The 27,077-nt window shown below is 36.5% G+C and overlaps 2 protein-coding genes across 4 annotated transcripts; both read right to left on the bottom strand.

Annotated features, from left to right (window-relative positions):
• Positions 1 to 778: 778 nt before the first annotated feature.
• On the bottom strand, positions 779 to 2,912 carry LOC132119342 (membrane protein FAM174A-like). Its single transcript, XM_059529208.1, has 3 exons — positions 2,475 to 2,912; positions 1,978 to 2,106; positions 779 to 1,844 (listed from the first exon to the last, which is right to left on the bottom strand). Exons 1-3 carry the CDS (start codon positions 2,750 to 2,752, stop codon positions 1,841 to 1,843), a joined length of 411 nt encoding a protein of 136 aa, XP_059385191.1. The 5' UTR covers positions 2,753 to 2,912; the 3' UTR covers positions 779 to 1,840.
• Positions 2,913 to 4,280: 1,368 nt separating this feature from the next.
• Positions 4,281 to 26,757, bottom strand: LOC132119341 (polypyrimidine tract-binding protein 1-like). 3 transcript variants are annotated; one of them, XM_059529204.1, is made up of 16 exons: positions 26,660 to 26,743; positions 26,144 to 26,194; positions 24,921 to 24,951; positions 17,619 to 17,679; positions 17,359 to 17,531; positions 16,175 to 16,321; positions 15,493 to 15,648; positions 11,637 to 11,747; positions 10,466 to 10,643; positions 10,282 to 10,362; positions 10,041 to 10,186; positions 8,170 to 8,203; positions 7,257 to 7,349; positions 6,787 to 7,003; positions 6,628 to 6,705; positions 4,281 to 4,939 (listed from the first exon to the last, which is right to left on the bottom strand). In XM_059529204.1, the coding sequence occupies exons 1-16, from the start codon at positions 26,665 to 26,667 to the stop codon at positions 4,807 to 4,809; spliced, it is 1,698 nt and encodes a 565-aa protein (XP_059385187.1). In that variant the 5' UTR covers positions 26,668 to 26,743; the 3' UTR covers positions 4,281 to 4,806. The 3 variants fall into 3 exon arrangements, with proteins under 3 accessions (XP_059385187.1, XP_059385189.1, XP_059385190.1); XM_059529206.1 differs by lacking the exon at positions 26,144 to 26,194 and having other exon boundaries at positions 26,660 to 26,757; XM_059529207.1 differs by lacking the exons at positions 24,921 to 24,951; positions 26,144 to 26,194; positions 26,660 to 26,743 and adding an exon at positions 17,838 to 17,884.
• Between the last annotated feature and the right edge of the window lie 320 nt (positions 26,758 to 27,077).

Raw genomic sequence — 27,077 nt, 5'->3', positions numbered from 1 at the left:
AGCAAATACATTCCTAAGCTAAAAAAAAAAAACATTTTAACAAATTATTAAACATTGTTAACAATTTTAGGATTCAACTGGGCAACAGCTGACAGTGTCTGTGTGTTTATGTACAGTATACAGTGTGCTCTTCTATTAGACAGACACCATGCACCCTCTAGTGACTGAAAATCAGAAAAAAATCAATAAATTAAAAATTAAAGCCTTAAAGAAGCCCCTTCAACAAGGGAAATAAATGTTTTTGTAAAATTTTGAATTACACTAAAGATTATCAGATTAATTATAATAATGTCGCATTAATAGTAAGGTTCTAAGGTTCAAACAAAAAAAGATTGAATGCAGCCTAAATTGTATTAAAGTATTATATAGTATTATATTAAAGTCACTCAACGGAGGCTAGTAAGTTAACTACTAAATGCTGATTTTAAGCTATTTACAAACATTAAGTAAAAATATATAATCTTTGTTGATTTAAAGAAGTTAACCAACTTTCAAATCAGCTGATTAACTTTGTAGTACATTAAATAACCATAACTCCTCACATGATTTTTAGGAGAGTTTCTGAAATCAGTCACATCTCAAATGTTTTTAAGTAAAAGGCAAAAGTACCAGTAAAAGGATGAAAATAGAAGAGAGAATTTAATTACAAAGGAGCCCATAATCACATCCCATCAATTGCAGTTACAAAAAGGGAATGAATGAAAGGCACACTTCGGGAATTATTGAAATTATGTACATTAAGTATTGATACAGTGAAAGTTCATGCATTTCAAAATGTATTTCAAAGAAAACCATGCCACAACACCCTCATACATACCCTTTAAATGTTCAAGTTGGAAATTTGAGAATGTTGATATTGGATCCATATACCTCAGGATGGCATGCTGTTTTAACAGCAAATTCATTTGCCACCTTTACACAATCCTGAATCACACCCATTGAAAAAAAAACAAAAAAAACAATACATGGTGAGCATCACAAAATCTAAGATTAACATGCCGATAACACTCTACGCAGAACTGAGCTTGAAGCAGGTCTACATTTGGAACCAAAATCATATGGGAATGTTTAGTCTCTAAAAGTATAACTCGTTTGATTTATGAAACAAACCCTGAAGTGGTACGATGATGCAGTGGTCAGGAGTGTTGCCATGTCATGAAATACCAGTTTTGCTGTTGTAGTTTCGGAACCCTAAAAATCAAAGTGCATCACTTACTTATGCTGGTTTTTGGCAGTTTCAGACAAACAAAATCTGTGAATTCATCACACTTATTCCAGAATTCACATCTGAAATCAATACCCAGTATAGTCCCACTATAGTAATGAAAAAAGACACGAGAGGAAAAAAAAAAACAAACAAAAAAAAAAACTCATAATTTGACTGTACACCTAAAACAATTATAAAGTCAGATAGTCCAAACAATATAACAGTCCCATAAATTAGCAAACAACTTTCAGGCCTTTCAGTGTCTATAAACTGGAAAAGAGGGGAAGTCTTTTGCAATATTAAATATTAACACACATCAACTTAGACAAGAGTTTCAAACCCCTAAAAATGATGCATAAGTAACTTTGGCACAAAACAAAGTTTTGAACTTCCTTCCAAGAACAAAATGTATGACCTGAGAAACTTCCAAGAAGATCTATTTGGTTATATCAGTCCAAAGTATATCTAGTTTTAACCTACACATTCCACTTAAATATTGGAAAAAGGCATCCAAGCATCCTGACCGGGCTGTAGAAAATGACAACATCATTCAACAACCATTTTGCTGGAAATGATGGGATTGTCTTCATTACATTCGATTTCTGGCGTTGAATTTGAATCACTCCCAGAGATTCATCTGTGGAAAGAAGCAGGAAAGAAAAGCGGTTCATATCCAAGGTCTAGATTTCCAGCATCACAGTCCAAAGCTGAGCAGAGACTGAACGTAACTTGTGTCAGAGATCGGGTGGAATAATCTAGTGTTCCAATACCTTCTCAAAGATTTGGCTTCATAAACAGTAGTATCGTCCTCGTCGCTTTCCAGGTGGCCCATTTCCACCGTGTCGTCATAGTTTGACAGGAGCCCGTATTTCGTTCTCTGAACACCGGTTTTCTTCAGACTGGAATGAGAGCACAAATGAGAGACGCTTGTACTTTTTCTTCACCAAAAGAGTACAGAATCTAGAATCATCTCACGTGAGTGTGTAGCCTACATCTCAAATAAAATTTGGCAAAACTAAAAGGTTTTACACAAATGAATATCGAGTTCACTTTAAAAACAAGGTCGTTTTGAAGTTCCTCATACATAACTTAGATTGAACAAGTTACTACTAAAACTAAACTTTAATTAGCCAGGTTTATCTCGCTCTAAATCAAATAACAGGTTATATAACTCAATACCCAAAGTCTCTTACAATGACAGCGTTTTCGATTCTGTATACTAAGTACAAGCTAAAATCTGATTTGACATGGTTTCCAAATGACTTACCGGACTGCTCTCACCAAGAAATACAGCACTCCGATGGCAGTGATCCCGATCAGAACATACAGAGCCCTGTTTATCATCGCGCCGTCCAGTCTGAAGTGCATTCTTGAGTTGGCGGTGGTGTTATTTCTGTGAGACTCTTCTGTAACGTTACTGTTGCTGATGCTGGACGTGTTCTTGACTGCGGGTGGTTTAGTGGTGCTGGGCTTAATGCTCGCCTCTTCGGCGAAAGAAACAGCCCACAAAGTCAAAACCAGAGGCAAAAGTCTTAAATGTTTCATTGTAGCCCGAGTTAGTGCTTTTGAGAGGCAAAATAAGACCTACACACAAATATGAAGTTGGCTTTAACGACCGAATCCAGTTCCTCTTCCTGATTGAAGACGACAGCACGTGTAGTGTTACGGTAAACTGTGTCCTGAGGGGAATCATCAAAAAGATCAGGTTCCCCTCTGAGAGCACGAGTGCATCTTACCCCTTTTTTTTTTTTTTTTACAGAGAGTACTTAAATCGTAATATCGTTTTATTTTGAAAATATGGCTATAATGATCATTTTGATGCCCGAGTCATACTCCACGCAAATATGTAAAACAAAACGGTAGCTATTTCAACGGATCTGACTACTATACTATACTATAACAAGGAGTTGTGAACATTGTTCAAAGCCTGTCTGTCGTACCTGCGTTGGCGTAATGTATGTTTATGTAATTTCTGTAAGTCACGCGGAGAAGCATCACAACTGTGACGCACTGAATGAACGTCATTGACACAGGCTTGAGTAAACAAATATTTATTGAAGGCAAAAAGTACAACTAGGAATGTCATGAAGAACAAGATAAAGACTAAAAATAGTGTAATCCTGATTTTATACTGAACTATTTTTTTGCATGATGATGGCCCATAGCTGTAATCAAAATATACATGTTTTAACGGATATAAAAACCCATAACTTTTAATATTGTGGTACAAAAATAGTATTTACACCTCCTCTGTCCACTATAAGAAAAAGCACTATATAATCTAAGACAGATGTTGTATATTGAGTGTTTTTAATGTTGTGCAAGGATGCATAAATCAGGTTTTATCCAGCCACTGTGAAGAATCAAATATATTCTTCTTCTTTTTTTAAGATTGGTCCCACACCAATAGAAAAACATGTAACAAAGGGGAAAGAACATCATACACAGAACCTAATGTAAAAAATAAGACTAGTAAAGTAAAATAAATTGATCCACTATGAAACATTGCTGGGAATAAGAATATTAGATTTTTTGTATATTATCTGGTCTGAGTGGCAAATTTAAGCCATCATTGGGCCTTTATAAAAAAAAACGCTAATGCAGTTGAATGTCAAGAAATTATTTTTAAAAAAGGCACTTGTCAGATCTGAAAAAAATGGGAGGTTGGGGAGAGAATAAAGGCCAAACACATTTTACAGAGGTCAATAAAGGCCATTGCTCTGAGGACACGCCGTTTGTCGTGAGGCTAAAAGGTGTCAGGATGTCCCTTACAAAGGTACACAGAGGAAAGGCTTTGGTATCAAGCTGTAGTATACACACAGGTTCATGGATACATAAAATAAATGGGCCATTTAAGTAGAATAGTTTAAGTAATCTACTCTCACACACAATAACATAAAGCCAGATGCTAAACATCTACACAAAGGACAAACAGTAAACGGACAGCGGTTAATGATCCGCTGACCACAGCCAACATGCAATGGCCCACAGTATGCAAACAATACAAAACTAGACAAACACTATTAGATTTATACACAAACGATTGCATAAATTTGGAGGAGGAAAATGCCGGTAAACATTCTATTTCTAAAGAAACAGTATAAATGCTAAAGCTAGAGGATATGATGAGTACAACCCTACTGGGATATACGTAACGTAGAGGTGCCAAGTTTTAGGCCTGTACCATCAGCCCGATGAAATTACCCATGTCTCACAGGAGCATAAGAGCATGAAATGGACTGTAAACTACAGATTTGCAAACATTAGTTGCAGATGTTTGACTGAGGTTCTGGAGATCTGAAGCAGTAAGGCACAAATGGAATCAAAGGCCTGTAGTGATTTGTCTCTGCTTCTACAGAAATCAAGCCTTAAATAGGCTGAAAGTGACCGATGGAGTGATGCATCGAGTTAATGAACTTCTCGGCCCAACTAATAATACAGCTGTTCTAAAACCTTGAAAAAATATATATATTTATGTAAATATCCACTAAAATGCCTCGTAAATAAAATAATGGAATGATGGAAGTGATCATTATGATTAAGACTCATTAAGGTTTGAAGTGACTGGCCACTCCAGTCCTTTCCAGACTATATTTCTCTCAAATGATGGACTTGGAGAAAGAGACCCTAAGATGGTGGTTTTCTCCGAGATCATGGTTGTGGAACTGGATAAGGGACTCGATCGCTTCCTCCACCGAACCCATCTGAATCAGAGCCATCTTGCGATCCTTCCTGAAAGTTGAGGAATTTGTTAGTATTTCTGGCAGATACACTGACAGAGAATTTACTTGGTGATGAAAAAAATAAAATAAAATTGGAGTTTAACTCAAAATGACTAGGTGAAAAATGATTTAAAAACCACTGACTAAATACTAAAAACCTTTAATAACTAAATTAAACTAATAATAAAATCAAAATTAAATAATAATAATAATAATAAAACAGCTTGTAATGTAGACTGCTTAGTGCATATAGGTAATCTGACTTGTAAAAATTTTTTATTTTTAATTTGCAAGCAATTCAAAGTTTTACCATTATGAAACAATTTATGAAATTACAAAAATAAAAAAATTACAGTGAGAAACAACACAACAGCCTAATGGGGCATTCACACCAGACGAGACTTGCACGAATAAATCGCGTTATTCTTGCGTATTTGGAAGCTTGAACATTTTGAGTATATTCGCTTCATCCGCGTGTGAAATTCACTTCACAACAGATGCGAATTAGCGAATTAGGGGGTTGTTCCAGTTGAGTTCACACAAACATGTCCTAGTAGGTTGGGGAACTAGTAACGTTGCCGGGTTCAGTCCTGGAACGAGCGTTGTGTAAACAAAAGCCAGAACTAATGCGTGTCGTTGTGATGACGCACATTATCGCGTGACTCTTTTACCAGGTGTTTTGAAGGCGGATCAATGTTCGCAATGAAAAAATGTGTGTAAACTGTAATGAAGCAGAGATCAGTTAGTTCCTCACTATCCGCGCTGATGCTGAGATTGTTCGCCAGCTTAAGTGAAAGTTAACGTGCCTAGCGTTTTCGACTCATACATTACACGTCATGCCCTAATGTCAAGTGTCTTTACGGGACCTTTACGGTTTATGTGTGAACACACACACACAGATATCGGGTAATCACTGGCAGTGTGAAAGGGGCAAAAAAGTGACCCGGGAGCAATTGACAGCACGCATTACCCGTGTATTTTCCTGAATTGCAGTGTGAAAGGGGCTATACAGTGACGATGACATTGTCCTCCATTGCTGTTTCGGATTTTCCCTTCACTCGCTACATCGTAATCACGTCACTACTAGAGCAAGCTCCTGATTGGTTAACGCAGTGCGAAATTTCGCCAATCATGCGTTTCGCTCGTCAAAAGGCTCAATTCACGCCACGTCTTTTGCGAATCGCACCGCACAATGTCTATTTGCGTCTTTGCATTGACTTAACATGTAAATCACTCGTGGTTAACGCTTCATTCACGTCTGGTGTGAACGCACCATAAGATGTGCAGAAATTCGATATAGAAATTAATTTGATATAGAGTGTGTCCAGATAACAATATTAAATGAATTCATAATAATAATACATTGTTAAATGATAAAAAAAAACAATAAATTATACAAAAAAAATACATTTAATTCAAAATATAATACTCAGTACAAAAATTTATAAACAGTTTTGTTTTAACAAAGTAGTATAGATTTGACTTTGTTAAAGCAAAAAATGTAAACATAAAAAAAGGTACAAAATTAAATAGTTTTAAAATTATAAGCAAAATGTTTAGAAATGTGTGTGTAATGTGCGATAAAGGAACACACATTATCAGTAACTGGCGGTGATTCCACCAGTATCAATCATTTCAAATGACTGTTATACTACATAAATGTCACAGTATGATAATGTCACAGTTTTACACACTTACTGAAAGAACTTGAAGTTCTTGACCAGAGCACCATTGCTAGCAAAGAGCATCTTGAGGTCATCTTCGACAACCAAGGGTCTAAAATAGAGACAAAGTTATAGGTGAGATTTGGGTTTTTAAAGTCATAGAAAAACAAGAGGCTGATGTGTATAAACTCACGGGATGTTAGACAGGTGCAGGGTAGATGAGGGAGGAAAGATGTTGGAGTAGTTTTTGGAGCCTGGCTTCTTGAAGCGATGGAGAGGAGAGCTGCTGTAGTCTTTGGTCAGCCCCTGGTCTTCATGTCCCTCCCGTGGCATCTGGACAGTCGTGTGTTTGGACAGAGTGATGCGCAGGGGCCTGCCGTATAACTTCTGCCCGTTTAGATGACTCATCGCTGAAATATAAATGTTTATCTATGAATAAATACTGAACTATGCATCATTCTGCACCCTAGTTCCCCATTACATTTATTAAGTATATTGTGAAAACTAATTTGGGTGCTAGCAAGTGCTAAATACTGGGACACTTCTGACTAAGTTTGTGCATTAAAGCACAGCTAAAAAAGAAAAAACACCAGTCTTAAATGGTGTTGTATAAGTTTTCTGCTCTTTCTGCAACTAAATTGTAATAATTTTAAGGCTGTTTACCCAGCTGAGCCTGGGTCCCATCAGACATCTGTATGAGAGCATTCTCTTTCTTGTTGAACATGATTTTCACTCTCAATACATCCCCATATACACCTACAAAGAGAGACGGTTTCATGTCAGATATAAATATACAGCATGTTATGATTAGACACACCTCATCAAAACCAGCCTGAGCTATAAAACAACTTCAGTTCACAATCAAGATACTCCATTATATCTCCTCATCACATGCTCTGCAAGGTAAAAATATACATATTTATATATATATATATATATATATATATATATATATATATATATATATATATATAAATTAAAACTAGTGTCTAATAGCAATCTTATCAGGGGTTTAATTGAAATTGAAAAGAAACTTGCTTTAAGAAAAGACTGAACATTTTTTTAGTAAAGAGAAAGTTCAAGTGGATCTGCAGCTCTTAAGAAAACTGCAACGTGTGCTTTTAGTTTGTTTTTCGATCTCCTGAGGAACAGATTCAACGGATCGACTGAAATTAGAATCGAAAGATAAGTTTTCAGGGGGATGAAAATGAACTTATTAAACAGCAGGAGTCTTGACTATTAACCAAGTATTTTAAACTGTTTAAAGACATGCAATTAAAAAAAAAAGGTAAAAGAGGAACGGTTTTCAAAAGCATGCAACATTTTACAAGGCGCAAATTTGCTTTGTTCCATCATTAAAAAGCTGCAGCCTTCCATCTGCGTTCAAAGGAAGTGCTGCTGTTCAGGGAAAGCTGCAGCTTTTCATGACGTATCTCATCTCAACACACCAAATACTGCAGAAAACAAACGAGGCACTCAAAGAATCAGGCCTCACAGATGCCTTGTGTGGACACAAAATCAAATGAAAAGAACAGAACAAATGAGTGACAAAAAAATATGCTAAAGGATGACATACCGAAGAGAATAAAGAGGCAGTTTGGCGTAACTCTCTTTAAAGGACAGCAGAGGGGGGGCAGCGGAGGAGGAAGAGACAGGTAAAGATCGGAGGCAGAGTGGAGGTTCAACATATCCGAGGCAGCGAGGCAGTTCCATGGGAAATGGCGAAAAACGGTGGTTGGATCATGAAGATGGTTAATGGATTGGGAACGGAGAGAGAGACAGAGAGGGGTGGGAGTGGGGGGGTGGGGGGGGGGGGGTAGAAGAGAGAGAGAGTTGTTTGTGTGTCAAGTTGGGATGTGTGTGTGTGTGTGTGTGTGTATGTGATTGTGGGATGATGTTTAATTGTGTAATTGTTGGTACAGATCAGATGAGTAGAGACATGGTGTGTGTAGCCAGATGGCAAAGGAGAACGAGATTTCCAAAAAAAAAAGAGCAATGGGATGAGGGGAACGGGGAGGGAGAGAAATAGGAGAAAAAAGGAGGTAAAAAACAAAACAAAGTCAGTATACATAAAGAAATACAAAAAAAGAGCTCAAGTTAACAGAAATTTCACCAGTTTAACAAGCTAATTCTTAGCGATTAGTTACTGGAGTAAACAATGCACTAATTTCAATGGTTAAATGCACTTTCCGATGGCCTGTTTCACAAATAAATACAAATAAAAGAACAGAGCTTCTGAACAGACCAACAGAAAATACAATTTTGGCTATTTAATATTTGGAGGAGATGAGTGAAATATGAAATAAAGCAGCAACATATTCAAATGGAAGCAACAAGAAGAATGAAGCTCAACTGAATGCCATTTTGTATGCGAAACCTGAGGATGTTAGAGGAAGAAATGACACAGGGGTGAGGATACTTGAGTGATTAAAGAGACGGAGCTTCAGTTAATGGAAACGCTAAGCAATGGGCTTTGTGTCTTGCAATTACTACACGACAATAGATCATAAATGCACTACATTTAAAGGAACATTCAGTTCCTTTAAAGCAGTATTGTAATAGTGACATCACCAGTCTATAATATCCATTTAGTCCAGTTAATTAGGAAAATAACTGTGTGTGCTATTATTTAAATTTTAATATTAATTATACTATATATTATATAATATATATTATATATTAAAATGTGTTCCAATAAGGTTTTGCTGTGGTGCTTTAAATTATATTTATACCAAAATATTTACATTATAATTTAAATTGTACTTTGTTTGAAAAAAAAAAATCTAATTGTTTATATTTTATTTATACATGTTATGAAATTATAACTTAAAAAAAAATTGTTATACAATTTTTTTGTGCTGCCACTGTCGTTCAATTTCACACATTTATACCAACATTTTTACATTTAAAAAAGTGTTTCAGATATTTTGTTGAAATGCCAGTGCCACGGTTTAAGTTTAACTTAATCATATTTATACTATTAAATAACACAATTTTTTTATTATTCTTTTTTATAAAATGTGTGTTCCATCAAGTTTTTGTTGTGGTGCTACTGTCATTTTTAAATTATAAATATTTACAGCAATATTTATATTATACTAATATTAAGTGCTAATGTTTTAATATGAATTAAATATTTAAAAAAATATATTTTTCAAAAAAGTGTTTCATTTAGTGTTTGCTGTTGTGCCATTGCTTTCATCTAAATTATTTAAACAAATAATTGTACATTATAATATAAAAAAATACATTAAACCAAAATAAAAATGCTGAGAATCATTGTGAATTTACATTTGATACGATTTCTGCTTTGTTCATTTATTATAAAAAAATAAAAAAAAGGATCATTAATAACAAACAAAAAAATTCCATGAGCTTGCTCAGTCTTAGTGTTCAAATAGACATCTTGTGCACTTCTAGGTCCATCAGAGACTGAGAACGGCTAACCTCGGGGTTCAGGTTGCTGACCAGCATGACGCAGTGGGTGCCGGGGAGGGACGGGAAGCCCAGTCTGCTTGCAGCCGCAGCGGCCGCTGCTGCCCCGGGAATGGCCAATGAGGCAAGAGCTCCGGGAACCCCAGGTATTGTCAACCCTGTTCAAGAAGGAGTCAAACGTACTCTATACATCACAAGACAAATACAGACAAATGAAACATAGGTGTTAAACTCAAGTGGTGTGTCATTGTACCTGCAGCCTGCTGGATAGCAAAAGCTGGAGGGAAGGCGTGCGCTCCTCCATATGGCGTGGCAGAGATGATCCCAGGAGCAGCTGCAAAATACCAGGATATTTAGACTTTCTAAAAAGAGGCAGAATGGGACTATGGTTGTATGGTCTAATAGTGTGCTGGGTGTAATCTAACACCCGTTTGTACCAAAAGCAGCAGCCAAAGCGTGATGTTCAATAGCAGGTTGGCTGTCCCCAGTGGGCAGGTCCGGGCGGGTGTAGTCACGACTCTTGTCGTTATTATATTTGACGTTTAAGCTGGAAAGTTTGGAAAAGCTGATGCGCAAGGTACAGCAGCCATTGTAGATGTTCTGTCCATCTAGAGCCTGATTAAAGAGAGATTTATATTAAAATTGTGCCACAAACATGTCAAAATCTAGTCTTTTACATTCTTTCAGAGTTTACATTGAGTCACCTTTATTTTTTGTAACGCTTTATACAATACAGATTGTGTCAAAGAAGCTTCAGCAATAAACAGGACAACAGAATTAACTATGGAAAGTTCAGATTCTGCTCTAAAAAAGCCCTAAAAGACAAGTGTCATTTAGCTTAAGTCAGTTCAGGGCTGGTTCAGTTCAGTTGGCACAGTGTGTAGGACGGAACAAAGCCTTGTCGGAGCCATAAGCGGTAACAGCAACATAATACACTGATCGTAAAACAAAAGTTCTTCTTTGGCCAGATTAGCCTACACTTTCTTAATAGCATAAACACAGGCTTTACTCCCTTCCAACTGGAATGTCACTGTTTCTGTCGCTGCAACTTTCCGAGCAGGCAAACGCCACACATGCAAAAATTAAATATGTTGAGCCCATCTGTCTGCCTGATGAAAAGATGGATTTTAAAACACGTTCATATTTTAGAGAATGTAGTTAATATTTGCATCATTAATTATCTATCTCATCCAACCCACTCGCAATTAATCAGAATGTATTTTTTATTACCCGACCCACCTGACCCATGGATTATCAGCAGTGCCCGCGGATATAACTGTGATCCACGCATCACTACTTAGAATAATCATCTGCACAATCTGCCCACTGGTTATTTATCCTGAAGGAGTGTCATTTATATTTGGGAATTGCTTTCTCTTGCATTGGTACCAAGCCTCCACAAGCTTTCATATTTGTGGTTGCCAGGTTTCAATAATTAAAATCACCCTCACCCAGTCAGTTTTTACCTAACTCTGTTCATTATCTGCAGAGTGGTTTACTTCCCAACCAGGCAATCATGTGTACATGCTCTCTGATGGAAAACAAAGTCTAAAACGAAGTTTCAATAACTGTCGTTACAGATTATGGCTGATAGATGGTGCTACTCACCAGCTTGGCATGTTGTGCTGTCAGGCCATCAGCAAACTGGAGGAGAGCTTGAAACTGGTTGTTTTTTGTGAAAGTAATCACTTTCAGCACTGTGCCAAACTTGGAGAAGATCTGGTGAGGAACCAAACATTTTAGTATCAAACAACCATAACTGGCAACAGTTAAAGGCATGGTTCACACAAAAATGAAAATTCTGTCATCATTTACTTACCTTCATGTCATTCCAAACAGGTAAGACTTTGGTTAATCTTTCAAACAGAAATTAACATCATTTAATGAAACCTGAGAGGTTTCTATCCTTCCACTCAAAGTCCAGATGACCAAAACCAAAAAGATCCAAAATGTTTATAAAAGTGTTTGCTGTATATGTGATGTGCACCATGTATATGTGTCTATTACTAGTTTAGATGCAAAAAAAAAAACCCTTCGTCATATATAGAGATTGTATCTCTTGACAAGACTTAGATTAAAACTGTCACCCCGTCCCGAATACGGGACACCTACGGTTACTTCACTATATTACAATCAAATCTAATCTAATCTTGACAAACTATATATCGTTGGAAAGAGTCTAAAGGGGGTCGCACACCGGATGAGAAGCGCAGCGCCGCGTCGCGCCACGTATTTATAATTCGAACACATTATTCTCAATGAGTGTACACACACCGGCGGCGCCATTCGGCGTCTGTCCGCGGCGCCCAGCTACGACTCAGAACTCTGTTAAAATTCCTGCCGCGCCACAGAGCGCCATCTGCATAGTTTTATATTAAATAACATCATATTTGTTTCAAACCGTTGTTTATACATTATACCAAGATACCACTGCTGCAAAATACTAGGCTACCTACATTAGTTGTACAGCTTGAATAAAATGTAAACATATATAATTAAATGTATAATAAACGTAGTCATTTTAATCTTTTATTTTTCTCTTGAGACATATTTTACATAGGCTACGCAAAATATTACAGTATTTGCCTGTCGTGATTACATTCAGTCTCAATGGCAGCCACCTAGTGGATTTACAAGGTCACAACCATCACAACACACTTCAGGTCATTTAAATAGCGGAGTAGCGGGCCGCAAAAGACGACAAACTAATCAAGGACATAGGGAAATACCCGGATTCAAATATTCAAAGACAACACGAGGAAGTCATAAACGTGGAGGAAGATCGCGTTTGTCATCGGTTTTTCAGGTAAGAATGTCTAATTTTCGATCTGAGGTAAAATGTTCAGTGACAGTCCTTAGAAACGTTAAGATATAAGCATACCTATATAATTTTTTTTAGCTTCTTTGTTTTTATTGAGCAAACAAATCAGTATTAGTAGCTACAGCATTAGAAATGTTGAAAATTGCTTATAATAATACAAAACAATTTATTAATGGCAATCTAGTAGCTAGTGATAATCTAGACTAAATTATAACACAGATTCTTTTCATTAATTAACGTTCAAAACTCATCAATGATCAATTAAAATAATATATTTAAAATAATAATAAATGAATTAAAACTCATCTTCATCTTGCTGCTCAGAACTTGATTCAATATTGAGCTCCAGCAGAATGTGCGCGTCCGGTGTGCTATACCTCGAGCTGTCCTACATGTGGCGCGACGCGGCGCTTCTCTACCGGTGTGCGACCGCCTTAAGACTCCCAAATATATATTTTACCTATGTTTTTTGTTAAAAATGATGTAGGAAAAGTAATAGATTAAATTATGACAAGAGTGCACCCTCAAAAATCTAAATTATAACAGGAGTTTTGACCTTTGTTTAAAATAAAGACTTCTTCGTTGGCTTTTTCTCTATCACATTTTAGAAATCATTAGAAGTTATATATCGACTGAAAACTTAAAATTTCAAAATTCATCCTTTAAAACCCATTTTAAAATCAGACATTGCATTACCATGTATATGGTACATCAATATCATGTAACAAAATGTTTTCAGTCATGAATTATAAAAATTTAGGTTTGAATCATGCACATTCAAGTCTATCTTCAAAAACGTGAGAGACAGTTAAGGGGTTAAACCGCTCGATTCCTATGGATTTGTTTCACTACAACTTTATGAACTTTTTTGGATTTTTAAAGAATAGAATAGTCTCAGGTCTCTTTATAAATTCGAATTATTTAACTTTTACTTTAATTTTCACACTTTACTTAAAGTGTTATATATACTGCATTATAAAAGTAGTTTTAATGCATTAGTTATGCTGGTAACACTTTACAATAAGATTCCATTAGTTAATATTAGTTAATGTACTAACATCAGGGTTCGTACAGAAACTGAGAAAAAATTTAATTCCAGGACTTTAAAGGACTTTAAGCACTAGTTTTTTTTGTTTTCAAGAACTAAAATCAGAGATCACAATATCATTATTATCTTTCAAATTCTAATAAATAAACTAATAAAACAAAATGGTACAAATAACGTGCAGCACATGCAAAGCATACAATGGCTGTGGCAACTTGAAAAGACACTATGGTAAAGTTATCGCTTTCCTTATTCAAATAGATTGTTTTTAATGAATATATGATTGACCTGAAGAGTAAAAGCTTCATCATACACTTGAACAATTATGAGTTATATCATGCTCGTAGACACTTAGGTGGTGTGACAATACACTTATCTCACAAGATCCAGATACCTGGTTCACTAGAATGAGACTATTTTAATACTATTTTTAATAAACTTTCAATTCCAAAATATTGGTCTTTTAATCACAAAACAATGTAGTTGTATATGCATGTATACACAGAGGAACAGTTTGTGGACTGAACAGCTAAGATGGAGATGTGCTCCAAGCTTGTAAATGATAACAGTGCAACAAAAAAAGCACCTCAGACTTTATACGCGTTCCCAAATGAAACCCAAACAAACAGCACATCCAATAAAAGACCGAACAATATAATGCAACTACTTTCAAAGGTTTCATCAGAAAATCAATCTTTTTACTAATATCGCGAGACCACTTTTCCCCTCACCTTTCCCCTATTTATATCAGACGCACTGCATCGTCAATTTTGCAAGAAAACAAGACTAATTTTACTAATCTTAATTTTATATATCCTGTCATACTGTACTTTTCAAGTACCTTTTCATAAATGTCTGTTTTCAAGGGTTTTCCGGGGCTTAAACTTCAAAGAGTCAAATTCAAGCACTTTAGGCACCTTGTACAAACCCTGTAACATGAACAAACACTAAACAATACATTTATTACAGTGTTTATTAATATTTATTAATGTTAACATTCAGTGCATTAACTAAATATTAACAATTTGAGGAGTCGTGGGGGGGGGGGGGGGGGGGTCGTGGCCTAGTGGTTAAAGAGTTTGACTCCTTGTGGGTTTGAATCTCGGGGCCGGCAATACCACGACTTAGGTGCCCTTGAGCAAGGCATCGAACCCCCAACTGCTCCCCGGGCCCCGCAGCATAAATGGCTGCCCACTGCTCTGGGTGTGTGTTCACAGTGTGTGTGTGTGTTCACTGCTGTGTGTGTGCACTTTGGATGGGTTAAATGCAGAGCACAAATTCTGAGTATGGGTCACCAATACTTGGCTGAATGTCATGTCACTTTCACAAGCACAGCTTTCATTTCAATAATGCATTAGTAAATGTTGGAATTAACATGAATTATATAATGTATTACCGTGTACCATATAAAGGATTATACATGAAGGTTTTAAGTAAAGTTACCAAAAGTCCTAATTTATGAATTGAAAATTAACCAAAGTCTTAAGGCTTTGAAACAACATGAGTGTGAGCAAACGATGACAATTTGTATTTTTGGGTGAACTATTGCTTCAAGTAAGAAAAGAACAGCATTGCAGAGAACTAGAGGAAGTGTATACCTGGTGTAGGACATCTAGGGTCACAGGGTAAAAGAGGTTTTCAACAATGACCCTTAGGACAGGGCTGGGGCCAGCCATACCGGATGGGTCAATGGCACCTAGAGTCATGCTACCTGTATGGACAGCATTCACCGCCTGCAGTGCTGCCTGTGCCCTCTGTAGACACCATAATGACATAGTTTAGATGTAAATTAGTATTTTTTTTCCATTCCATTTGATTGATTTTACACCTATCTATCCATACATGCCTGCTTTTGTCTGAAATTGCACAAGTAAAATTTGTAGATGGATTATTCTGAACAAAATCAAGTAAACTCTGGAGGCTACATTTCTGTGTTTACTCAAACAGAACGAAGCAAAGCAAATTAAGCAATCCTCCAAATGAGTACTGATTGGTTGCAGCTGTGGAATCCACTACTAAAGGCCTTAAGAGGCATATAAACTGTGTTTAAAAAGGAAAAGGCAAAAAACAAGATGTACAGAAGAGAGCAAACCAGACCCTCCGCTCGTATCAATCATCATGTGCACAGCTGCTGCAAATAACGCTTTATACATTTCGGCTGTCTTTATTTACGTAAAACCATATACAAATGAATCACCATGTCAGAAATGTGTAATGAAGCCTCATAAAGCTCTGTACGTGGTGCGTGTGCTGGCGGCTGAGATCATCTGAAGCACATACCACTTGGTTGGGTGAGTTGTCTGTTTTCAGCTCTTTGTGGTTTGAGTACTGCATGAAGATGGGATGATTTCTGATGACGGGCGTTACAGAGGAGTAGTAAGTAACCATCGTCTGGGCTGCTTCTTCAGAATTCATTTCCAAGAAAGCCTACACAAATGCATACCATGCAATTTGCCTTAAGCCCGGAAAATGTTCCACGCAAGCACATAAAACAAACACTTCTAGCTAAACAAACTATTGTGAACTATTAGCACAATTTAAATGAGCATCTTTCTATTTTAACATAAAAAAATATTTATATTGTGATCAAAGCTAAATTTTCAGCATCATTACTCCAGTCACACGATCATTCAGAAATCATTCTTATATACTTGTTTGCTACTCAAGAAACATTGTTATTATCATTCTTATTATCTTATTATCAATTTTGAAAACATTTGTGATGCTTAATATTTTTGAGTAAATAGTTACATAGATTTATATAATTATAAATACTTTTTTTCCAAGGTTTTCAAAACAACATAATTTATTTGAAATATATATTTTTCCCTAACACTGCTGATCAGTGTAATGTATTGTTGCTGAATAAAAGTATACATTTTTCATAAATGCACAGTGTTATTTTAGTCTTAAATGATATTATAGTTTTTATTAATAGTTTGAATTGGTTTTGCATTTCATTTTTTATTTTAAGTTTGTCATTTTATTGATGTAAAGTTTATTTTTAATTGCAGCTCTTGTCTTAAGTTAAACTTAATGAAATGTTTCCTTGGGAACTGTATTAAAGCTGTATTATAACAAGTCAAATTTTTTACATTTTATTTTATTTACTTTTTTTTTTTTTTTTTTTTAAGTAATTATGTTTTTTATGGTTTTAGTTATCTATAATAACCATGATTTTTTATAATACAACACATTCTTAACAAGGCACTCACAAACCATAACATCTAGCCAAAGAAATACTACAATCAGACATTAACTTATCGCTGAAATAAACTCTTATTACTCAATACAAAAACAATAACACAAATACTGGGGACAGAGATAATATTTTTCAGTTTAAGTACAGCTTATTTACTTCATAAATGAAAAATCCAAAGGTTTTGGGTGGACTATGTTAAGTCAACCTCGTCTCCTATTTCGAGCTAATGCTGAGAATGTCACAGGTGGAGAGGGACTGATACCTGGTTCTTTCCCTTCAGCATGAGCAGATTGGTGACTTTGCCAAAGGGAAGGCCGAGGGAGATGACCTCCGCTTCGTTGATGTCATTGGGCAGCTTCCGGACATGTATAACTCTGGACGGGATGCCGGGACTTCTGATGTCACCTTTGAACTTCTTGCTGTCGTTGCCGTTGGCTGCATAGAAAGGAGATGATGAGGGTGGATTGAGACAAAACTAACCACGTCTGAGAAGGAAACAAATAAAGAACAAATAGATCCTACCTGCTGAGCTCATGATATAGGGCCCGCTGGAAACACAGGAGAACAACTCGTCAGATCCTCTCTGAAAAAAAATTAAATCAAAGAGAAAAGCTCCAGGTCAAACAGTGTCCAGTAACATGTCATTTTTAAGAGGTTTAGACAGTCAGTTCTGAGGTTTACAAACCTAAACAGCACACTTGAAGTAAAGAGGGTAAAACTATGATGATAAACTAATCCAACCTTTAGCCTGAATGGATGTCCAAATAAGGACAAGTTTACATCAGAAAACGCTGGAGGCAGGAAATGGACAATGTCACATTCAGTTTTCCTGTGCAAACAGCATTGTCTTAGAGCAGGTGAGGTCAGAGATCAACTACAAGACATCCCCCACCAGAAACCTATGAAGAAAGATCTCAGTAGACCATGGGCAGAAGGGTGGTTTTACATTTCTGTGTCGTCAGCTAGTGAGTGTTCAGACTGAAACTTGCATTTGCGCTTTCACATTTTCCTTTGTTTAAGGAAGGACAGAACATGTCCATGTGAAGGACAAGGCCATTTATACAACTGTGCATGGTTTCAAACACCACATTTTAGCCCAGCTTAAGAGGGCAGATCACCCAAAAATGAAACTTAATTTAATCACCCTCAGGTTGTTCCGAACCTGTATGAGTGTCTTTCTTCTGTTGGACATAAAAACATATTTCAAAGAATGATCAGTTGCCGGTCTCCATTGACTTCCATAGTATGGAACAACCAAATATGGAAGTCAAAGGGGACCAGAAACAGTTTAGTTACCCACATTCTTCAAAATATCTTCTGTGTTCAGCAGGAGAAAGAAATTCATCCAGGTTTGGCACAGGGTGAGTAAATCACAGAATTTCCATTTTTGGGTGAACTACCCCTTAAAGTAAATATTAACAAAAAGGTAATACATCACAGTTCTGCAAATAACATCGTCTGTCTCATTTAATCTGGACAATCAAAAGCAAATCTTTGTTCTGATTATCCACTTTCTGAGTGCAGAAAATTGAGACAATGTGACAGAAGATTGCTGAATTAAGACTGTCCAGTCACGGCGTATGACTAAAGCAAGAATGAATTAAGCGTATTCACCAGAAACTCCATGCAACCACACAGGCCTGCCTTCCACATGTTAAAATTCCACAGTCAAGTGACTCAATGAGAACCACATGTATACACACTCAGCTAAGAAACAAAAGGGTTAGTGCAAAACAAGCTAAACTTAAACATAGAACTTAAAGTTGCCCATTACCCTAAACTAAAAAAGATTTATAGCAATAATGCAATAACAACTTTTAATTGTTCTTTACTTAAAATATTATGTACTTGATCGGTTCACTATCTAAATTATCCTTTTAGCAGTAGGACTACTATTCTAGTCAAATGAATTTCTGCTTTTGTGTTTACAACTCATTTATTCAAAATACTTTGCAGATAGGTATGTTGCATGTATATTGTAATGCGTGTTGTTTGCTCTAAGCTATTTTAACAGTTAGGCTACCTTATAACACTCACATCTTAAAGGGGTGGTTCGGGATTTTTGACATCGGACCTCATTTTTAAGTCAGCCTGGTTGTTATTCATCAGTGGAGACATTTTTTTTTTTTAATTATCCAGTCTTTATATTTGGATAGATAGCCGATGCTAGGCTAGCGTGAGTCAATGGGTATATGTTAGCCAGCCATTAAAAACCGTTTTACCCGCTCCACAGTGCACCAAACGCAAATCAATTATAACTAGTGATCGACCGATATTGATTTTTTTATAACCGATACCGATTATTTGCATGTTTATGTACCCGATAACCGATATGCAAAACCGATATTTATTTACTGTTATACTTCTGTTTTTGACAATTATTACAACACAAATGAGCTGAACAAACCCTTTTATTTATAACAATCACTCCCTCCTTGCATACAAAAAAAACCCGTTATATTTATACACAAATAAATAGAGGGGTCTGAGTCCAAAATATTAGAGTGCACTGTTACTAAGTGTCTTTGTTTTACAATAAAAGCTTTGATGAGGTAAAAAAAAAAAAACCCAGGTAAAAAAATAAAGCACAAAAATTATTATAACATATTGGTGGGGGCGGGGGGGGGGGGCTATTTAGAAGTGCATAGCTATTTAGTAGTGTAACTTAATACTCCCAGTTAAGCAGAACTAGGTTGTAGTGTAGAAAACAGAGTCTTTCAGCATTCTGCTAAATGGCTCCCACTTCACTGAAGACTCGTTCACTGGGCACCGAAGACGGTGGGGGGCAAAGGAACTTTCTTGACAGACATCTTAAAAAAAAGTGCTGAAAGTTAGCAGTTTTTCATGTTAAATTTAAATCTTCAAATTACAATAAAAAATATATTACATTATATAATTTATATCTAAATTATACATATGATTTATAAGCATTATCAGCAACAATGTTAACAATAGGCAAAATAAATGTTAAAAGTCTAATGTTTTAAAATGGAGAAAATAAATGACAGGGGAGTTATCACCTTTGCAGAAATGTAATTTATTTTAAACAGTTTTAGAAGGTTTATGTGCCATTTAATAGGTTTAAGAGTGAGTAATAATTCACTGGGTAATTTTAATTTAATTCACTGAATAATATTAGCTGGAATATATAACATTGTCAGGAAAGTAACAAACAAAACAGCATACATCATTGCATTTTCCAACTAGTGTTATTAATTATTATGTTTTGTCGGTCTCGATCATGAAATGCTTTCTGAGCGCTGTTACTTATCTATGAATTTACACAAAACTATAAATTGGGCTACTCAACCGCGATCGCGTGTGGAGATAATAAATAATTTCCACAGAGCTGCATTTATTTAGATTTGTATTAACTAAATAATGGTTATGTAGTAAATCAAATGATTTTATAATTTAGGGGGTTTAAACGAGATAATCTTTTTAAAAATTTCATGCAGTGGCCGTGCTCGAGGCTTCCTGATCATCAACCCATTCAGGTGCTGAGCAATATGAACGAACTTTTTTTCCCGAGACTATATAAAGTTAAACAGCACTTGTCAGTTGGCATTTTATGATCTAGATTCAATCTAACGTTAGATCATGAAATGCCAACTGACAAAGTGCTGTTTGACTAACTTAATCAACCGCGATCGCGCATGGAGATAATAAATAATTAATTTCCACAAAGCGGTAGGCTATATTTATATGTGTATTAGCGAAATAATTGTTATGTAGTAAATGATAATATAATCTAGGGTGTTTAAACAAGATAATCTTGTCAAAAGTTTAATTCAGTGGCCGTGCTTAAGCCTCCTGATCATCCGTCTTTTGCTAAGCAATATGAACGAACTTTTTCTTTATTCAGCGCTTTTATTTTCAACATGCACTCATTCATGTCTGTTTTATTTAATTCATGTAAAGTTACGTCTTTATTGGGGCAGGACATGACGAATTACACTACGTGACTCAATGAGTTCGTCTCAATTGTTTATAAACAAGCTCCATAAATTAACTAAATCAGGAATTTATGTCTCAGATCTCATATGTGCATGTCTGTTATGTTAAATAAAGTTGATTAATTAAAGGAAAAACCAAGTAGAACATAGCTATACTTTACTCAGAACGCCCGGGCTGCAATGGCGGAAATCTCAAAACGGCCACAAGATGGCGCCGTAAATCGGCGAATCCGATATTACAAAACCGATACCCGATTATGGAAAAATGCTTAAATATCGGGAAAAATATCGGTAAACAGATAAATCGGTCGATCACTAATTATAACACTAGACTATCGATGCAAATGTCCGTTGATAAAATAAAGTTAGAAATCAAACTTACCTTTCATCACATTGCATTAGTTATAATTTGTTTCCTGTAATCATAATTCTTGTCGACAGCAGCAGCGGAGTGATATTGATTACCTAGGCAACCGAGTGAGCCAGTCCACACATGACGCAAGTGTATTTACCTGATTATCCCTAACATCACATAAGCAGAGCAAAGTAGAGCCGGAGCAAAGTAAAATTCCAACTATCCAAATATAAGGACTGGATAATTTTTTTTTTAAAATGTCTCCACTGATGAATAACAACCAGGCTGACCTAAAAATGAGGTCCGATGTCAAAAATCCCGAACCACCCCTTTAAAAACACTAACAAAATGAAATCTTGAGAAAATCACATTACAAATATCCTTATTTCATACTGTACATTATAAGGTTGTAGTGCGTAAATTAATAGAATTAATCAAACTAATCGTTTTTAGTGCTTTATTTTATCATTTATTTAATATCAGCCATAGCATTAAATCATTATCAGCTTATCTTTTTCCCGGTACACAAACCTGGAACATTCTTTCAAAGCTTCTAGAAGCTGTCAGACAGCACTATCTCTGTGCATTTAACATAGTTCATTGAGCGTGACAAACCCAAACATTCAATGCGCTAACTTTTTGTTAGATATGGCACGATGAGATACTTGGTTAAAACAGATGAATGGGTGTCAAAGACAGGGGGAGGGGCGAAGACTGCAACAAACCCCAAAAAACGGGCCGTTACCACAGCAGCTACGATTGTAATGTGCTCACAATGGAGACCTTGTGTCTGTGCTGCAGGTAATTGAAACCCAACCCTGACCTGAATACACAAGACCCACTATCTCCAAACGCCCAGGTGTGCCTTTCACCCACAACTACTGCTCAAACTTGAGCCATTTACCACACTAATCATACAGGTTACGAGCACAGCTCCAGACCCCAGTTTTAGAGACTCTATATACATACACACACACACATCACTGCACCGATTGACACATAAATATCTGGTCAGGAACCATTAAAAAAAAAAACGTAGCCAAATATGGTGTCCCATACTTAAAATTTACTTAACCCATCCAAGTGCACACAAACCCGGGTAGACATTTTTGCTGCTTGCGCCCAGGGAGGGGCCATGTGGGGCCATGGTATACAACCATAACATAATTTATGTTATAACATAACATTTCTGAGTAAAATAGGCTATTTAATGAGAAACCGTGTATGACAGAGTCAGTTTTTTTTCTCTTGAGAGCTGATTGGATTGTGAAACAGAAAAGAATTGAGCTTGACTGAATGCAAGTTTGCCAAAACAAAACTATTGGTTTGGCTATTGGTTAACATTATTGCGGCCTAAGTGATGTCATCAGAAGAGGAAAGTCGTTTTAATGCATAATTGTAATTGTAATGCATGCTGCATTTACACTATGATGAAAGATATAAAAAATAGTAAAATAACATGCAATTAGAACCCCCCACCCCCACCCCCAAAATCTACACGTACAGAGAAGAGGCAAGAATTTACATTTTGATTTCACGTTAAATGGTAACACAAGAAGTTTAAGATTCCTTTTTTACTGGGCTAATTTAAACCACACCACCACACTGACAATCCACAATAGTTAAAACAAGGTGGGACTATTGCGAATCATTGGCTTGCTTTAATCAGCACCTGTGACCCACAAGCTTTCGACTTGCATACTTTACGAAATACCGAGGACAAGAAAGAGAGACTGGAAGCATCAAGCGAACCCCCATGTGACCCATCAGCACCTCCCCCAGCCATCTTCCCTATGATCAGCACTGCTGGACAAACACAAGAGCTACATGTGTGTGCTGAGTGCTGAGGCAAACATATTTGCATTTGATGAATAGACTGCATGCATCTCGTCATTTCAAAATAGCCAAAACCAATCTCTGAGGAATGTCTCTAAAATGGGTTGAATCATTAGGCTGAGGTAGAAAGTGCATGGTGTTCACAAAGACAAATAGAGTTACCTGAAGATCATCTAATATGCCATAACATCTGATGACTAATTTTAAAACATGAAATTATAACTGAACATCTACTTTTCTAATTTTAAATCAACAAAACCTATTTTGTGCTAATGAAGATAGTGGGGCCATAGAAAAATAAATTTCTTTTATATTTGGTTTCACTCAGACATACAGGGTTTTTTTTGCCATTTTTGCCTTTATTATGGTAGGATAGTAGCTTGAAAGGAAGTGAAGTGGAGAGGGGTACGAGACCGGTAAAGGTCCGTGAGCCAGGACTCGAACTCGGGACACCCAAAGCTCACTGCCCACGAGGCTACTGGCACCAGAAAAGTAGTTTAAATTAGCCCAACAGACGAGAATGATAAGCTTCCTGTTACCAGTTAGCATGAAACTATTATTGACCCCCTTTTTCACCTCTTCTGTGTTCATTGCTTGTTTATTGTTGTTTTTGAGTGATTATTGCAACTCATCCCACTATTTTAATCTTTCATTAAAATGTTAATGCTCTAAAACGACTCTCTTCATCTGATGACATCACTTAGGCCACAATAATGTCAACCAATAGTCAAACAGCTATTTAGGAGGTTTTGTTTTAGTAAACTTGCATTCAATTAAGCTCAATTCTTGTCTCCTTCAATTGTCTGCTAATCAATTCCCAATCTAAAACCAAGCCCTAGCCAACACCTTTTCTCTTTAAATATGCTATTTTACTCAGAAATCTCATGATACAATAGTAAATTAGGTTGTGAACAGGGTTTCACATTGTCTTTATCCTCCAGCTGATCTGAACCAGAGACGAAATCCAGAAAGATGCCCCTTACAATTATTTTAAATCCAAAACTAGGAAATCTCTCAGAACGCAACTTTTAAAATTTTGCAATTAGCTCTTAAAACAGCGCCCCTCCCTGTACCGTGGTAATCATCAGATAAATGCAGTGCCTGTAGGTTTCATGCCACAAATGTTACTGCATGACCTGAAGCATGTAACTAACCTAAATGAACCTCATGAATCAGCCTTTGTTCCACATCCTGAGGGTCCCTCCTCGCTAGCCACATACCACAGGAAATAATCTTTAATGAGGGAACGAGCGGGAGTGTTCATGTTGCGGCCTTATGAAGGCCGATCCAGACAGCAAGTTAGGGATTTCTTAACTATGTGTTTCAAATATTATGAACCACAATTTGTTCCTAAAGTTAAATGATAACTTAAGAGTTCATAAAAAGATGAGAATGCGCAACGTGGCATGGCACAATGCCACAGAGCTTGACTTGTTCTAACAAATCTTTGATTCCCTTTGAAATGCTTCACCCCATTGTTGCCAGGATGAATCATGTCTGGAAGGAGTGATAGTACAAGGTGTGGAAGCCACAAAGGCCATGCGAATTCTCAATTCGGAGAGTCCTGGCACACAAGTGGTCATAGGACATGAAGCAAAACAATCTGCTCCTGTTCAACCAATCAAAGACGTATAGCACGTGTAGTAGTGACTGAAGAACTACAAATAAGATTCTTACCTTTGTGCCAACTGCAATATCATGAACAACGCTGTAAAAGAAAACAGATATTGAAGGAAAAAAAATTTGCGCATGAATAACAACAATAAATGCATTAAAAGAAAAACAGAGAACTATTGTGACCCCATGGATTTTTTTTAAATAGTCCCAATGAAACAAAAAAATTTTTCACGTAAAGATATGCATTATGTAATTTAAGAATCCAGCCCATTTTTGTAAGTCAAAATGTGAAATGAATATCCTCTACCAAAATATTAACTTTAAGACTTAAGTCTGGCTAATGAGTGCAATATTTCAATTGGCTCATGTTGGTTAGATGCTTTTCCCATTAAAGGAATAAGCAGTTCCAGCCTAGACTGTGTAATCTAGTTCCTTCCCACAGATCTCCCTCAGAGCAAGAAATATGAGTGGTATTTTGGGTCAGTGTATGGTTGAAGATTAACCCCCACATCCTGTTTCACATTAACTCCCAGAAACGCTCCAAAAACACTCATATCAACACGGCGCAGCATGAAAGCTTTTATGTTTGAAACAATGGCTAGAAAAAGAAACAGACTGTGCCAAAACAAAGTCCTGATACGTTTTCCCTGAGAGGGAAAAACCTTCATGCAAATGAACGAGAGCGCAAACAAGGGGGCCCTATGGTCGGGGGTCATTTCGTCACAATAGCTGGGGTGTGGTTTTAGTATCAGTGTATCATCTTAGATGTCTAGTTCTGTCTAGTTTCTCTATGTCTATCAATCAGACTCACTGGTCGACATTTAAAACGTTTGTGAAAGGAGATGCGTTTGATAAAATGTTCTGTGGCAAATTCAGGAAGTTGAACTAAATTCCCTATAAGTTGTTTTATTTATGTATTCCTAGTTCGTTTGTCATTTTTTAACCAGAAATTACCAACATAACAGTTTAGAAATACAGTTTAAACCTCATATTTACAATGCTGTAGTGATAAACATTAAATGAACAATCTAAAAAAATAGAATTGTCCCTCTAATTCATAAAAGAGTCAAGGCACAGCAGTGTGAATCATATTCAGGAAATTAACGTAACTACAGTGTTTTGGTGGAAACTATGGCAACCGTGGCGACGGTTTTTAGCGAAGCACAGTAATAAACTTAATTATATTTCACTCATCTAAACTTAAGTGTAATCTATATACGGGTATAAAAAGAAAGAAAAAAAGAAAAAAAAATACTAAGAGCTGATTTTTCAGATGGACTTACTCTAATTCTGCGTAACTTGATCCCAGAGGATACAATTCAGTCTCTAGGCGGCTGCACAGGGAAAAAGATGTCAATGCCATCACACAACCTACCTATTCAATTAATTTAAATTCACTTTTATAACAGTTTTCTGGTCAGAAAGAAAAACTTCCCTATAGAGGTTTTAAAGATTTTTGCTCTTTACTGCTTAAACTTTAATCGATGCAACAAGTCCTCTTGGTGGAAATGTCCCTAGATTTGCCAAAAAAAACTGCTTTATGTAGACTGCAAAACGCGGATTAAAAAAGACCAAAAACTAAATGTGAATATGAAAACAGCGAGCATCAGGCAGAAACCTAGTGTAAGAGAAAACTACGGTTTGTTTAATCGCAACTGCTGCTGATGCGAGCGCGCGTGCTGACCAATCTAACGAAACAAATACTTTACAGTTGGTAAACGTACGGTTTCCTTCGTGTAGGGCTTATCGACTAGCCAGCATGACTTATTTTCCATTCATAATAACGTAGTATCACTTACCCGTCCATTGCACAACGAAGAACAGCAGCTCTGATCTGCAACTTTGCTGCTTGGCTGAGTTTTCTTAAAGCGCTACAAAATGGCGGAGCACGTTGAGCGGAGCCTCAGCGATGAGCTCGGTGATTGGTCAATCCCGGAAAACAGTGGGCGTGAAGGACACGAGAAGGACTGTGATTGGATGAGACGAGTTGAAAGCAAAGGGCGGTTACAGTTGAGGAGCGAGAAACTGCGTGCTGCGCATCCTAGTATTGTATTGTTCTGAGTCTTTGAAGAATGGACTAGTCGCTTAGGAAACAGGGTTTTCTGTTCAAACAATGGATTAACGTGTTGTTTATCAGCGAAACAGTAACTTGACTTGTTGGAATAAATGTATGATATCTAATATACTATTAATCTAATAAAGCACACTTTTTTAGTC

This window comes from Carassius carassius, chromosome 38 (assembly GCF_963082965.1).
Source record: "Carassius carassius chromosome 38, fCarCar2.1, whole genome shotgun sequence".
Classification (NCBI taxonomy): domain Eukaryota; kingdom Metazoa; phylum Chordata; class Actinopteri; order Cypriniformes; family Cyprinidae; genus Carassius; species Carassius carassius.
The sequence above is the reverse complement of the archived record's forward strand: the minus strand, read 5'-3'. Positions and strand labels throughout refer to the sequence as shown.